Genomic DNA, 16654 nt, shown 5'->3' with positions numbered 1-16654 from the left:
CACTTTTTCTTAGAAACTGTCGTGTACCAGAGGTTGTGCAGCTACTTTAGTGACATTGTCTGGAGCTAGGACCTACATTTTCTCACTTCACTTGTCATAGACCTTCTCAGTCAAATAATGCTTTGAAATTGCAAGCAAGTTATGAAGAAAAAGTAATTGGAAATAGCACAAAATGCTAAAGTAGAAGGAACTTTTCAGTAATGTTTAAAGTTCATGCTTTCTATCTTTCAGGATTTTAATTTTCTGACTAATTTTAAAAGTGGCCATTAGTTTTTTGTTGTATGTAATAACTTTTTTCCTTATCATAGTGATGTTTATTTTGGAAAAAATAAAATGAAAATGATTTTTAAAAACTGTCCACAGTTTATTAATTTCAGTAACATGAATATACAGTGCCATCTTGTATCTGTGCACACCATACCTACAAAATTTTAAAAATACTACTAGAATTATATATTTTCTGCCCACAACATTATATTGTGAACATTGTTATAAAATGTTCAACGTTTTTAATGGCTATGGTATTTTATTATATAGACAGGTCATGCCTATACGCTTATAGTCTTTTCCCTCTACGTTTTCACTGTTTTGGGTGCATTGGGATGAACATCCATATATGTATATATATTTTTGTCATTGTCTTATTACTTCCTTAGAATAAATTCTTGAAAGTAGAATGGTTTTTTCAAGGGAGGCTGAAAGATTTCTGTTTGAAAAATTTTTTTAATATTGGCCAAGTTGTTTAAAGCCTTATGTCTTAAGGATAGTTTGGGGCTATTCATTTGCACCAATAATAATAAATGTTCCTTGGGAGTTTCGCTCTCCCTCTTCATTTTACATTTTATCCCTAGGTGAGCACATTGTTTCTCACAAGATTCCCCAAAGTGTATTTTTTGCTCTAAGGTCTGAGTGTTATATCTACCTTCCTTTTTGACATTTCCGACATAATCATCCCTGACTATCGCAAGTTTATTATATCCAAAATTGAATTCTTAAGTTCCCCTCTTTTATTTATTTATTTTTAAGCATTTTATTATTTACTTATTCATTTAATATTTGGCTGTGTTGGGTCTTAGTTGCAGCACATGGGATCGTTGTTGTGGCACGTGGGCTTCTCTCTAGTTGTGGTACGCGGGCTTCTCTCTAGTTGTGGTGTGCGGGTTTTCTCTGTCTAGTTGTGGTACATGGGTTTTCTCTCTCTAGTTGTGGCATGCGGGCTCCAGAGCATGTGGACTCTGTAGTTGCGGCACGCGGGCTCAGTAGTTGTGGTGTGTGGGCTCAGTAATTGTGGCGTGCGGGCTTAGTTGCCCTGTGGTGTGTGGGATCTTAGTTCCCCGACTGGGGTCAAACCTGAGTTCCCTGCATTGGAAGGCGGATTCTTTACCACTGGGCCACCGGAGAAGTCGTGTTCCCCACCCCCGCCGCCTTTTAAAGAGGTAATGAATCATTAAAGATTTTCTCTTGATAGATACCTGTTTATCTATTAAAAAGGTTCAGTTGTTGATTGTACATAGTTACTTTTATTACAAAGTTTATTTTAGTAACTTTTGAAAAAAATTAATAAATAATTGATTTACCAGCATCACCAAAATGGGGTGTTCTGATGAACTCAAAGATTGGTGTTAATAAGGGCCAAGTTTAAAAAGTAAAGGTTCACCTTCTGTTTAAAGTCCATGCTCTTAAAATATTTATTTACTTAAGCAACAGAGTTCTTTAAAACAGTAAGTAAAATTGATTTTAATTGATTTTAAAAGACTGAACATCTGCGATCAGTGTTAGTGTGGTCTGAGTCTGCGTGCCAGATTCTATGATATCTCTTAAATTAAGACAGTAGAGCCCAAACTGGGAATTTTTCAAAATTTCTTTAAAAAATTTGTTACTGAGGTATAGTTGTTTTACAATATTATATAATTTTCAGGTGTGCAACATTGTGATTCACAGTTTTTAAAGGTTATATTCCATTTATAGTTATTATAGGAAATCTTTTTGAAGATCTGATTCCTGCTTTTAATAAAATGACATACTAAAATTTTTTTTCAGTTAACTGTAAGTTCAGTTTAAATTAATTTTTTTTACTGTATTAACATTGCTTGAATACAGATAGAGGCCTTGGGATTTAATTAGAGATTCCTTTTTCCCCCTCTAGGATATATATTACTTTCTCTGTGAAAAAATGCCCATCTGTGTTTGCTAAAGATAGGTTTTAGTTCTAAAGGTAGGTTTTAAATGTTGCCATTTCCAGTAAAATTCACTGTACAGAAAAATCAGTACTCATTTGACCTAGAGTTAGTGGTTAGATTGAATTAATAAAAACTGAATACTGTAATCATTTTAAAGGTATGTACATACTTTTGGGGGGAGTATTTGTATTCTTTTAAATTGTGGTAAAATATACATAGCATAGTACTTGCCATTTTAACCATTTTTAAATATTCAGTCCAGTGGCATTAAAATAAATTCACATTGCTGAGCAGTGATCACCACAGGCCATCTCCAGAACTTTTTCATCATTCCATAGTGAAACTTTGTACCCATTAAACACTTAACTCCCCATTCGTTCTTCTACTCCCTATCCCTCCCCATCTCTGGCAACTCGCATTTTACTTTCTGTCTCTGAATTTGACTACTCTAGGAATCTCATGTAAGTGGAATTACATAGTATTTGTCTTTCTGCAACTGGCTTATTAGCATAATATTTTCAAAGTTCATTCTTGTTGTAGTTTGTGATAGGATTTCCTTTTTTAAGGCTGAAAAATATTCCATTGTATACATATATATACCACATTTTGCTTCTTTGTTCATTTGCCAGTGGACATTTGGGTTGTTTCTATCTTTTGACTATTGTGAATAATGCTCCTATGAACGTTGGTGTACAAATATGTTATTTGAGTCCTTGCTTTCAGTTCTTTTGTGTGTATACCTAGAAGTAGAATTGCTGGATCAAGTAGTAATTCTATATTTAATTTTTTAAGTAACCACCATACGTTTTTCCACAGCAGGTGTACCATTTTAGATTCCCCAAAACAATGCATAGGGGTTCCAGTTTTTCCACATGTACCTTAACACTAATTTTCTGTTTTTTATTTTTCTTTTTTATTTGTTTCATAAAATAGCTATCCAAATGGGTGTGAAGTGGTATCTCGTGGTTTTGATATGCATTTGCCAAATGATTAGTCATGTTGAGCATCTTTTCATGTCCTTATTGGCCATTTGTATATCTTTAGAGAAGTGTCTATTCAAGTCCTTTGCCTATGTTTAAAATTGGCTTGTTTATTTTTTGTTGTGGAGTTTTAAGGGTTATTTATATATTCTGGCTATTAATTTCTTATCAGATATGTAATTTATAATTATTTTCACCCATTCTGTGGGTTGCTGTTTTACTCTGTTGATAGTGTCCATTGACACTTTTTGACATTTGACCATGTATACATGGATTTATTTCTGGGCTCTCTGTTCTGTTCCATTTGTCTGTTATTGTCTGTCTTTATGCCCGTAGTATACTGTTTTGATTACTGTAGCTTTGTAGAAAAATTTGACATTAGGGAGTGTGAGTTTTCCAGTTTCTTCCTTTTCAGTATTGTTTTGGCTGTTGTTTCTTGATATTCCATATGAATTTTTGGATGGCTTTTCCTATTTCTGCAAAAAAAATCGTTGGGATTTTGATAGGGATTGCATTGAATTTGTATTGACAGGTTAACAAAATTGTCTTTCAGTCTATAAACGTGGGATGTCTATTGTGTCTGCTTTAATTTCTTTATCCATCTTTTTTAGTTTTCAACGTGCAAGTCTTTCACTTCCTTGACTAAAGTTTACTCCTGAGTATTTTATTCTTTTTGATGCTATTGTAAATGGAATTATTTTACTATTTCAGACTGTTAGTGAATAGAAATGCAGCTGATTTTTGTGTGTTGATTTGTATCCTAGTATTTTGATGAATTTATTCTAACAATGTTTTTTTGTAGAATCTTTAGGGGATTCTACATATATGATCATGTCATCTTCAGATAGATAATTATACTTCTTCCTTTCCAGTTTGGATGCTTTTTGTTTGTTTTAGAAGTGGTGAAATCAGTCATCCTTGTCTTGTTCCTGACCTTAGAGGAAAAGCTTTCAGTCTTACACCATTGAGTATGGTGTAAGCTGTGGGGTTTTTCTATTATATATTTTTATTAAGTTGAGGTAGTTTCTTTCTTTTCCTAGTTGGATGTTTTTATCATAAAAGGGTAGTGTGTTTTGTCAAATCCTTTTTCTGCATCAATTGAGATGGTTATGTGGTTTTTCTCCTTCGTTCTCTTAAGGTGGCATATCACATTGAGTAATTTTAGTATGTTGAACTATTCTTGCATTCCAGCAATAAATCCCACTTGGTCATGGTGTACAGTCCTTTTGCTATGCCATTGAATTTAGTTTGCTGGTATTTTGTTCAGGATTTTTGCATCATTGTTCATAGGGATATTGATCTGTACTTTTCGTGTACTGTCTTTGGTTCGTTATCTGGACAAAGCTGACTTTAGGAAGCGTTTCTTCCTCTTCAGTTTTTGGGAAGAGTTTGAGAAGGATTGGTGTTAGTTCTTTAAATCTTTGGTAGAACCCACCAGTGGAGCCATCAGGTTGAGTATTTTTCTTTTTCAGGAGATTTTTGATTACTTATCCAATTTTCTTACTAGTTGTAGATCTATTCAGTTTTTCCTCCCTCCCTCCCTCCCAGTATTGGTAGGTTTTGTGTTTCTAGGAATTTGTCCATTTTATCTAGCTTATTCCATTTGTTGGCATACGATTGTTAGAGTACTCTGGTACTATGATATTTATTTCTGGTAAGTAATGTCCCCACTTTCAATTCTGATGTAAATTATTTGAGTCTTCTCTCTTTCTTAATCCATCTAGCTAAAGGTTTGTCAATTTTTTTAACCTTTTTCAAAACCAACTTCTGGTTTTATTGATTTTTTTACTCTGTTTTTCTATTCTCTATCTCTGTTCTGCTGTTTATTATTTCTTTCCTTCTGTTAGCTTTGAGTTTTCTCTTGGGGCACACCATCTTAATTACTATAGCTTTATAATAAGTCTGGTAAATGATGGTATGTGAGTCTTTAAGCTTTACCCTTCAAGGTAGCCTTCACTATTCTTATACCTTTGTATTTCCAAATGAATTTTAGGGTAATATTGTCAGTTTCTGCATATAGTAAAAGAAAACATGCTGGTATTTTGATTAAGATTGTATTGAATCTCCAGATTAATTTGGGGAGAATTGACATCTTTACAAAATTGAAACTCTGAGAATCTGCAAATGTGAATTTGTTATTTAGTATATTTTAAATTTCTCTCAGGATCAAGATTTTTTGTTTGTTTTCTGTGTTTTGTTTTAGGTAAGTGAAATAATAGCATCTTTTTTGTGTGTGTGTGCCACTGGGAACTCTTCAGTATGGAAGCAAAAATTGACATTGAAGGAAAGAAAAGAAGAATTGTTGGAGCGAAGATCTTAAAAGGAAGGAAGGCAGAGTATATGAGACAGATGCTGGTGGGTTGATAGTTGTGATGGCAGGAATTTGAGGAGCTTCTCTTCTGATTGCTTTTTTTTTCCTGTCAGTATAATAGGTAGCAAAGTTATCAGCTGAAAGTGAGGATTAAGGATGGGTATTGCAGATGTGAGGAGATAGAATATGGTATTAAATAATCAACTAGGAGATTGGGAAATGGAAGATTACTGGGCAGTATGAAGGGAATATTTAAGGTTTGAGGTCCATGACCTTCATGAATTTTGTCAGATTAATTAGCCTAGTTAGCATGGTTGTTTATTTTTCAGCCATATTCAGCTACATAGGAGCAGGCCCTCCTCAGGGGTGAGTTTTCTCCCAGGAAATGTGGCGGGAGGAGGGAGAGTGGGAGCCAAGGGACTAAGGATATATGAAAATTAAACTGGATAAGGAGGCATGTAAGAAACATAGAGTGGGTGAGGGACAGTGAAAACATAGTAGGCTTAATAAATTGTGGGACCTAGTGGGATCAAAGGATCGTTGGAATTAGGTTATTAGAGTCTGTAAGCTGGAAATACAGGAGGTGGTGGTTAGAGTCCCACATGCCAATTTAATTTCATGCCAGTAAATAATTTACTGTACTGTCAGATTTTTGTTGGTTATTATATTGATATTAATCTTTGTGTGATAAATATATGTATAGGACAGTCCAGATTCCTTTATCTACGACCTTTGGGGCCAGATATGTTTTGGATTGCTTCCTTTTTTCCTCCATTACTCTTTTCAGGAGTTCATCAATTTTTATTTTTCAAAAAACTAACTTTTGGCTTTGTTGATCTCTGTTGTATGTTTGTTTTCTATTTCATTACTTTTTGCTCTTACCTTTATTTCATCATTTGTACTGTTTTGGGGTTTAGTTTGTTCTTTTTGTTACTCTTTCAGATGGTTGCTTAAAACATTGGTTTTTGGCCTTTCAAGTGTATATGTATTTTAAAGCTAAAATGTTTCATTCCTCTTAAGAATAGTTTCAGCTGCATCCTATACATTTTAATAGGAAGTGTTTTAATAGCATTCCATTAAAAATTTTTTTCTGATTTTCACTGTGATTTCTTCTTTGACCCATGGGCTATTTAGAAGTTTATTGCTTAATTTTCACATATATAAGGATTTTCTAGTTATATTGTTTTTATTAATTCATAGCTCAATTTGAGCTCAGAGAAACATGTCTGTCCTTTGAAATTTGTTAACACTTAGTTTTGGTCCATCATGTGGTCACTTTTGGTAAATGTTTTTTACGTACTTACAAAGAATGTATTTTCTGCATTTGTAAGGTTTAATGTTCTATATGTCAGTTAGGTTGTTAATTGTAAAGTTCACATCTGTTCCGTTTCTTCTAGTCTGCTTGTTCCTTGTTTTGGTGTGCTTGTTCCTTTCTCCTTTACTGAGAAAGCTGTGTTAAAATCAACTTACTAGAATTGTGGACTTCACGTAGTTCTTTTCATGTTGGCTTTATATACCATACTCTAGTTTCTTAGTTTAAGTTTATTTAGAAAAAGTATTTTTTAATCTGTAAAATTCAGTACAATATTTTAGCAAACTGGTCTATGGGGGAAGTCACAAATTACCTTCCAAATGTAATTTGTTGAACATTAGAAGCACGTGTAGACATTTTGAAACATTTGCTTAGTGTCAACAAAGGGAATATGCATCTCTGATGTTTCTGGCAATGAGAAAGATGTTACAGTATTGTAAGCTTTTGAGCTATTATCTGCCATATGTGTTTGTTTTGATTAAATTTCTAATTGCCTTTCATATTTGGTCCTTGATTTTGCTTAAATTTGTAGAATGCCCCAAACATGTTGAGAAAATGTTAAATTGTGGAGAAGGAAAACAAAGCCAGGGAGAAAGTTATTGCATATGAAGTCATATAGTGTGCATTTTACATCCTAACCATGATAATTTACTATGGTAAATGGACATTTTCTATGTTTAGTTAAATTTTCAAAGAGAAGTGATTGGGGGTTATCAGTTGATATGTAACATAATTTTTCCTATTTAAAATATTGGAAAACAAGTTCCTGGTTAGGGTTTTGCACAGAATATCTGCTTTTCAGGAAAAGATACCTGACTTAGGTGTTACCAGGTGCATTCAGATTTAGAATTGCTGTGCCTTCCTGGTGAATTGAACTTTTATTGTAATGAAATATCCCACTATATTTTTATCCATATCTATATATATCTATCTCATGCATCAAAGTTTTCTATGGTACAGTATAGCCACACAAGCTTTCTTTTGGTTTGTGTTTTACAAAAGATATCTTTCTCCATGCTTTTATGCTTATTCTTTCTATATCCCCATATGTCAGATATATTCTCTATAATCATCTTATAATTAGGTTTTATTTTTTTAAATCTAATTTGGATTATTTATTAATCCATTTTTCCCCTCTGTTAGCTTGTTAGCTGTACAGGTGGCTCTTCATGTCCGCGGGTTTTGTACCCGTGGATTCAACCAACTGTAGATTGAAAATATCCAGGAAAAAAAATTCCAGAAAATTCCCAAAAGCAAAGCTTGAATTTACTGCATGCCAGCAACTATTTACATAGCATTTACATTTTATTATGTATTATAAGTAATCTAAGGATGATTTAAAGTATATGAGAGGATGTGTGTGGGTTATATGCAAATGCTATGCCATTTTATATAAGGGACTTGCGCATCCTCAGATTTTGGTATCCTCTCAGGGTCCTGGAATCAATCCCCTACAGATACCAAGGAACGACTATATATACTCTTACTGTCTTTCTAGTGGTTATCTCAGAGATTACCACATGCATCTTTCATGTTTTGAAGTCTAAAGTAAATGAGAACTTTTTCCATTTCCTAATCAATGAAAGTGTTTTAGAACACTTTAACTTCATTTACTACCCTTCCCAATTATGTATTGTTGTTCATTGTAATATTTTAAATTCCACAAAATACTGTCATTATTTTATTTAGTCAGTATTCATTTAGAGTTACATATTTAACCTGTTCATTATATTTCATTTTTTTGGTGCATATCCAAGCTGTATCTGGAATCCCTCTTTTCCTTCTACTTGAAGAAGTCTCTTCAGTGTACCCTGGTGACAAATTTTCTGATTCTGTTTGGCTAAAAATGTCTCTATTTTGCCTTCATTTCTGAAGGGTATTTTTTTTTTTTTTGCCAGATACAGAGTTCTATTTTGGCATTTCCCCTGTTCCCAGCACTCTGAGGATATCATTTTGTTGTCTTTTGGCTTCCATTATTTATTTAAAGAAGCCAGCTATATCTTACTGTTACTCTTTTTTTTTTTTTTTTTTAATTTATTTATTTTTGGCTGCGTTGGGTCTCCGTTGCTGCGCGCAGGCTCTCTCCAGTTGCGGCGTGCAGGCTCCAGGTGCACGGGCTTCAGTAGTTGTGGCTCTAGAGCGCAGGCTCAGCAGCCGTGGCCCACGGGCTCAGTTGCTCCGAGGCATGTGGGATCTTCCCGGACCAGGGCCCGAACCCATGTCCCCTGCATTGGTAGGCGGACTCCCAACCACTGCGCCACCAGGGAAGCCCCTTACTGTTACTCTTAAAGTTAATATATTTTTAAATTTTTCTGGCTGCTTTTAAGGTCTGTTTGTGGCTGTTTCTGTCTCTTTGTTTCTGTCCCTCCAACCTCCCCCTTTACTTTGATTTGCCTAAGTGTGGTTTTCTTTGTATTTGTTTTGCTTGGGAGTTTGTAGATCTTCTTGAGTCTGTGGCTTGATGTCACTGATCAGTTTTTTAAAGTTTTAAACTGTTAGGTCTTTAAATATCTTTTCTTTCTCATATGTTCTCGCCTTCCTTTCTGGGACTCCAGTTACATGAATTTTGGATCTTTTCTTCATGTTTCGTAATATTTTCACACTCTTTTCTGTATTTCCCATTCTTGTGTCTTTTTGGGCTTCAGTGTATTTTCTTCTTTCCTATCTTCTGGGTCATTGGTTCTTTCGTCAGCTGTATCTAACCTATTGTTAAACTCATCCATCAATTTCTCAATTTCTGTTTTTAAAATTGTATTTTTCAGTTCTCTGTTTTCCATGTTTATAGTGTTTGCTAAAATTCTTCATTTTAAAAAATCCTTTTAACACATTAAATTAACTTATTTTAAAACTGTTTTCTGGGATTGCCTGGTTTTGCAGTGGTTAAGAATCTGCTTGCCAATGCAGGGGACACAGGTTCGAGCCCTGGTCCGGAAAGATCCCACATGCTGCGGAGCAACTAAGCCCGTGCACCACAACTACTGAGCCTGAGTTCTAGAGCCTGCGAGCCACAACTGCTGAGCTCGCACGCCTAGAGCCTGTGCTCTACAACAAGAGAAGCCACCACGATGAGAAGCTCGCACACCACAAAGAGTAGGCCCCACTTGCCACAACTAGAGAAAGCCCACGTGCAGCAACAAAGACCCAGCACAGCCAAAAAATAAATAAATAAATAAAGCTGTTAAATCTGGTCAAAAGTATGGATCATTTAAAAAAAAAAAACTTTTCTGCTAACACCATTATCTGAATCTATTAGAGGTCTATTTCTGTTGCCATTTTAAAGTCTTAGTTTTCAGTCAGATCTTGATGAGTTTTTTTTTTTAGACATTTCATATGAAAAATGATAGGATAATTTGAATTTTGGAGTCTTCTTGCTGATAAGATTTGCTTTTGCTAAAACCTTTTGGGAAGATTTTACTGGCATGCAGCTAGGCTAATGATACTAGGTAGCCCTGATTACCTCAGTATAATCAGATTGAGAAGATTGAAGCTATTCTTCTTTCCTTTTGTGGCCTGGTCTATTTCTGGTTTACCTTTTACCTAGGATAAAAGTAGTAGTCCTTTAGATTCCCTCCAGCTTCCCAATGTGTTTACTGGAGCTATTCCTCCTAGCCAGGCTCTGAATTGAATTTTCCTGTCCCCACCCAAAGAAGTGTGGAAAACTCTGCTTAGCTTCTCAGCCTCTCAGCTAGTGTTTTTACAATCTACGAATGATTCTAGGGGAAAACGAGTCTAAAGTCTGGCCCCACCTGTTTCTTCTAGGTCCCAGCCCTGCAAATTCTCACTGTCTTGAAAGTTCTTCAGTTGTTTCAAACAGATTACTTTTTGTTTTGCTTTTCTAGTGATTCTCAGGGAAAGACTGGTTTGAAGCAACCTACTCCACCATTGTCAAAAGCAAAATGCTCAGATATGTTCAGAATTTTTCAGATTATACAACCTTATAGGAGTTAACATATTATCTCTGTGGTGAAATGTGTGAATATTTACGTTGCCTGCTACAGTGCAAGTTTTCATAATGGGAATTGGATGTGCTGTGATCTATTAGAGAACATGATTTGGAGTAAGCCAACTTCTATTGTTTATATTGCAGCCTGTTGAGAAAACAGAAATACTCTACAGCACAGCTGCTTGTTTAATTGATTCCTACCAGTGACTAGCCATCTTTCATTTCCTCTCATGTTTCCTGCTCGTTCTTGTCATAGGGTTTTTGCACATGCTATTCTGTCTGCCTAGTAAGTATATCTGCATACTCAGGTTTGAGTATGAAGCAGTTCTCAGTGAAGCCTGCCCTGACCATGAATTTAGGTCAGATAAATGAACTTTTGTACAAACTCATTTATATGATGGTTTGGCTAATGTCTGTTTCCCCTTACTAGACTCTGGACTGTGAGATCAGAAATTATGCCTTTTTTCCTTGACCATTTTATCATATGTACCTAGTTCAGTGTTTGGAAGTACCTGTTTTGCAAGTAGGTGATCACTGAATAGGTTATTAGTTGTTAATAGATGATCAATTAATATTTGTATAAATAAAGAAATAACAGAATGAATAAGGGAAGATATGTAAGAAATGCTGTGCTGATGATAATGATGGTTGTGATAAGAATTGGAAACTCACTGCTTTTGAGCAAAAGCCAGTTTTAATTAAACACTGGATTTGCATAGTACAGTTGAAGTTTTATAGAGTTACATGTACAATATTTAAAAATACTTCAAAAAATTCCCTTGAGAAATTGTTATTGTGTTATAACATTTGTCTCCCATCCCCCATCCCTCTGTAAGTATTTTATTATGTAAGTTTTGAAAGCACTGGGTTTTTGACACAGCTATCATTCAGAGCATGACAAGTTATATCATTGCCAGTCATTCTACTGTAGAGATAAATGGAATAAAAAGTCGTTGTTTTTGAAAGATTCAAAGTCTCAAAGGGAAATGATCTTGGAATTTATACACATGTACCCACAAAATAAGGTGCTATGATTTATTCTACCAAGGGGAATTGGTCTTGGCTTCATCAGGGTGGTGCCATTCAAACTGAATCTTGGCTGATAAGGAGGAGATAATTAAATGGCTAAAGGAGTAGTGTTTCATTTAGGTGCATATTATTATGAAAGTATATAATGTCTTTGTGGATTGACAAATAGTAATTTTGCTAGTGGCTAGGGCAATTTGCAAGAAGAATTTGTAAAGGCAGATTGGGGCTACCCAGATTATTAGTTCATCCTTTGACATGGAGGCTATCAAAAGCTTTTAAGGATATTCCATAATGTTTGAGAGTAGAAATTCTAGAGCCAGACTCCCTGAGTTCATATTCCAAGCTCTGCCTCTTACTAGCTGTGTGACCTTGGACACATTACTTAACAGCTCTCTGCCTTAATATCCCTATTTATAAAATGGAGATGATAATTATAACTCAGAAGACTGAAGTTATGATTGAATGAGTTAAGGCATATTAGGTACTTAGAAAAGTGCCTGGCACATAGAAAAATCTCAGTAATGTTGCTCTTGTTTTGCTGTTATTATATTCATTGAGGAAAAGCTCAAAGGTTATATATAATTGCACTCTTTTAGCCAGAACTAGAGGCATGAAAAGTTTCAAGAGATATTTTAAGGGTAAAATTAACAAGGCTTCAACTTGTTTACTAATTTTACGTAATGAAAAATTTCAACTAATAATGCAGTCTATGTGCACTATAAAGGCAGGTTTGAAATTTGTATAACATTTTCATGAGTTGCAAACTTATAGAACTTAAATTTTCTAATTTGTGTTTTCTTTTAGATCTTATAGAAAATTTCAGCTGTAGCCCTTGAACTAGAAGCTGAAATAATAGAAGCTGTGTACCATGCATTAGGGTATTGAAGAAAATTAATTTTTGAATTAAATATTTGGAATATAAGGAAGGAAAAGTGACTGAAAATGGGGCGGAAGAAAATACAAATCACACGCATAATGGATGAAAGGAACCGACAGGTAAATGAAAATTTTAATTTATCTATTTAATCGGTGTAAATTTTTAAAAAAAGGAGTGTGGGATAGAATGGTTGATTTTTTTTTTTAAATTAATTTGAAGTCTAAATATTTTTATTTCCAGACTACGTTAAACATTTAGCAATCAAAAGCTTTTGACTTTTCATCATGTGCTTTAAAGAAACTTTTTTTCTTATTATAGCAATCGTTTTTGTTAATTATAGAAAACATAAATAAGCAAAATAGGAAAAGTAAAATCACTGCAATTCTACTACTACCATCCATTGTGTAGGTTTATCATAATATATTTAGTCTTCTGTACACTTGATTATGTTTGTTAGTTTTCCATATATTGATGATTATTTTAAATTACCACCTCTGTTGTCATAATTAGGTAATACCTAAGTTAACTGTGGTTATCAGTGAATGTGTTCTGGTCAGTTAGATTTTCCGATTCACCAACAAATAATGAAATTTTTTTACAACTCTTATTATCACAAATATTTCTAAGTCATTTATGTATATATCTCACCTTTAATTGATAAAATATGTTGAACTTAATTTTCACTACAATTTCAGTAAACCCTTCCAAATTCAGGGTAATTATAATGATACTGGTATATGAAGCCCAGAAGTTGTAAGAGTTTAAAGCAGGAGGTGGCAAACTATGTTCCATGGGCTGGCTGCCTATTGTTTTTTTTTTATAAATAAAGCATTATTAGGACATTGCCATGCACATTTGTTTGCATATTGTCTTTGGCTGCTTTCACACTAAAACAGAGTTGAGTAGTTGCCCCAGAGACTGCATGGCCCATAGACCTAAAATCTTTACTCCCTGGCCCTTTAAGAAAAAGTTTGCCAATCCCTTCGTTTAAAGGAAAGAAGGAAAAATAATATCATAGACTATTGTAAAGGAACTACTATTGAAAGCATATGCAGAAGGGAGGGATGCTATCTCCAGAAAGGTTGCATATCAGAAGTTTCAAGAACAGCTGGTTTTTGGAAGCTTACCAGGAATAGAACAGTACTGAAGATGTGTTCTGTAAAGTCTGAGTAGTAGTTCATCCAGTAATACAAAACTCAACTGAGCAGCTGGTAAAGAAGTTAGTGGAAGTGATTAGGGTTGCTGACAGACCGAATTGAAGAGTTCCCTTGTTTCAGCTCATGAAGATTCCTTAGCTAAAGTGTTAAGGCTCACACAGTATGATTCGTTATGAAGGTTGATAAAATAGGGAAGACTGATAAAATAATCATACCATCATTCCAAAGGAATGATTCTAGCAAGATTGCAAGTAAATTTCCCTTCACAAGTCTGAGGATTGTGACATGTAGAGGGGGCATGGGGACCTGTTTCATGATCATGTGCAGCGTAAATGTAAAATAGGATTTATTGGGGAATAACGTACAAGCAGAGGATTAGCAAAGCACCTAAGATCCCTTCAGCTCTCGGTATCCCATACAGAGTCACGTTTAAATTGAGCATAGATAGACTAGAACAACTAGTGGAAAGGACTCCACATGTTTAGAGGGAAAGGACAACTAGGAATATGTAAGTGACTGTGTAATGGGAACTTTTTAAGTTAAGGAAATGAGCTGGTTAAAAAAAATGGAGCCTGCCACTATATCTCAGCAACTAGAAATAGCCTATTCCTGTGTTGAATTTACCTGCTAAGTCAGCTTCTTGCCAAGCTGCCAAATGGGACAAGGGTATCTGAATTTCTCCTCAGATGATTTTGGCAAAAAAAATGCAGAAAAGATATAAAAGAGGTAGTTGGGTAGTTTATTTTTAAGGTTAGATTAGGAACAATTTGTCATAAACTAAAAGGGTATCTTAATTTTACTGATTTTGGAATTTGTGGATTCTGAGTTAAAAGTTTCATTATTCTTGCATTAAAGAGGAAAAATCGTTCCCTTGCAGAAAAGATGTCATTTATTTCATCCAAATTTGAATACCTACTTTATCTGAGAGACTGCTAGGCACTGGGAACTCATTAAATACATTTTAAGTGTATTGCAAATAGAAGTAAGCTTAGGTGATAGGAGTGTTTATGGAAGAAACCACCAACCTCTGATGGTGGGGTAGTTCAGGGAGCAGTTACTGAAGGAGGTAATAGCAAATAGAGTTTTGAATTACTAGAGTTTTTGAGCTAGTAAGATAAATAACACACTTAAAGTCATTGGAACATCACGTGTTCTTTTGCGCAACATTATGTTTGTGAAATTCATCATTGTTGTTGCATGGAGATGTATTTTATACATTTTCATTGATGTATAACATTCCATTGTGTGAATAGAACACAATGTATATATTCTCTTGTAAATAGGCTTTTGGGTTTTAGATCTGCTATTCACTTGGAATTTGTTTTTGTGTGTGGTTTGAGGTGCAGGGGTCAAAATTTGTTATTTTTCAGATGGATTTTCAGTTGACCCAGTGCAATTTATTGCAAAAACCATACCAAGGAAGCAGAAAAGAACACATGCTCTTCATAAAAAACTCAACAACAGGCATAATTAATCTATGATGCTAGAAGTTAGGTTAATGATCTTCCTTGGGACAAGGTGATAATGACTTGGAGACAGGACAAAAGAGTGTTTCTGGGGTGGTGCACCGGCGTATGCTAGATATAAGGCCATATTCTTTTCTTCGAAAATTCACTGAGCCACACACTCAGGATTTGTGAGCTTTCCTTTTATGTTATGCTTTAGTACAAAGTTTACATTTTAAAAAGAATTAGACCAAGAAGGACAAACACACAGTTTCATCAGAAGCTTCTAAGTGGAAGTGAAGTCTTTCATCCCTCTAAAGTTTTGACATCTTCAGTCCTTTTTGCTTCAGCAGCTTTCTCATGTCTTAGAACAGGTATTTGGTGTATTTCACTCTTTTTGTAGTTGATCTCAGTGGGTTCTTTGGTCTTCCACCAGTCACTCCATTTTACCTAAGTAAAATGACAGACATCCTCTTATATTTTAAATAAAAAATGAAATAGAGTTAAAAAATTATTTTAAGGCAGAATACAGAGAACAAACAATACCGCAAACACTGTTAGTTTTATTATCCAGAAGTAGTGTATGTCAATTCTGACATATTTGCTGCAGATATCTTTCCTTGTAAAAGAAAAAATTAAAAATTTACTGTCCTTTATAATTTTTCCTAGTCTCATTCCTCTTTGCTTCCCCAAAGTAACCCCCATCATGGATTTAATTTGTATTTTCTTTATTATTTAAGCACATATTACTGAATATTGTTTCAACATGGTTTAAAAATTTTACATAATAGCATTATTATCTGCACATGCTTTTTCACTAAATGTAGTGTTTTGGAGAGTTGTCTATGTAATTCATTTAGTACAACTAGTTCATGGGAAAGAATATGCCTCAATTCATTTATCAGTACTTCTATCAAAGAACATTTAGGTTGTTTCCAGTTTTTTAGAAATTTTGCTGCATATGTTATGTTAGAAATGATGCTAAAGCTACATCTGTGGACATGTCTCTGTGATAAATATCTAGAGGAGTTGCTGGGTTGAGTACGTCTGTCATAGCTTTACTGTGTGGTTTTCAAGTTGCTCTCCAAAGTGGTTGTACCAGATACACTGTAGTAATTCATGAAAATTTCTTTTTCCTATACACTTTGCCTTTCTCCTTCCTTTCTTCCTTTCTCTCTCACTTTATTTTTTCATTTTTTTAAATATATTTTTTTGTCTAATGAAGGTGAAATGTTACCTGTTTTTGTGATTTGCCCATTTTTTGCTGGATTGTTGATTTTTTTCTTAGAAGTTCTTTATATATTCTAGATATTAATTCTGTATGTACTTAATCTGTTTCAAATAGTATCTTTCAGTCTTTACCAAAACACTTTATAAACACTTTAATGATAGGACTTATTACAGTGTTTTATAGTAGTTT

The 16654-nt window shown here is 34.3% G+C and overlaps 1 protein-coding gene across 6 annotated transcripts in view; it reads left to right on the top strand.

Annotated features, from left to right (window-relative positions):
* MEF2A (myocyte enhancer factor 2A) overlaps positions 1-16654 on the top strand; it is a 159348-nt gene that overhangs the window by 60451 nt on the left and 82243 nt on the right. For 5 of the 6 annotated variants that reach the window (XM_068556858.1, XM_068556875.1, XM_068556883.1 and 2 more), the window contains exon 3: positions 12560-12751. In XM_068556858.1, the coding sequence (XP_068412959.1) occupies positions 12698-12751 (54 nt within the window). In that variant the 5' untranslated portion in view covers positions 12560-12697. Of the gene's footprint in view, positions 1-5363; positions 5516-12559; positions 12752-16654 lie in introns of all 6 variants that reach the window. The other variant, XM_068556869.1, reaches the window with a different exon arrangement.

The sequence above is a fragment of the Eschrichtius robustus genome, chromosome 1 (assembly GCF_028021215.1).
Source record: "Eschrichtius robustus isolate mEscRob2 chromosome 1, mEscRob2.pri, whole genome shotgun sequence".
Classification (NCBI taxonomy): Eukaryota; Metazoa; Chordata; class Mammalia; order Artiodactyla; family Eschrichtiidae; genus Eschrichtius; species Eschrichtius robustus.
The sequence above is the reverse complement of the archived record's forward strand: the minus strand, read 5'-3'. Positions and strand labels throughout refer to the sequence as shown.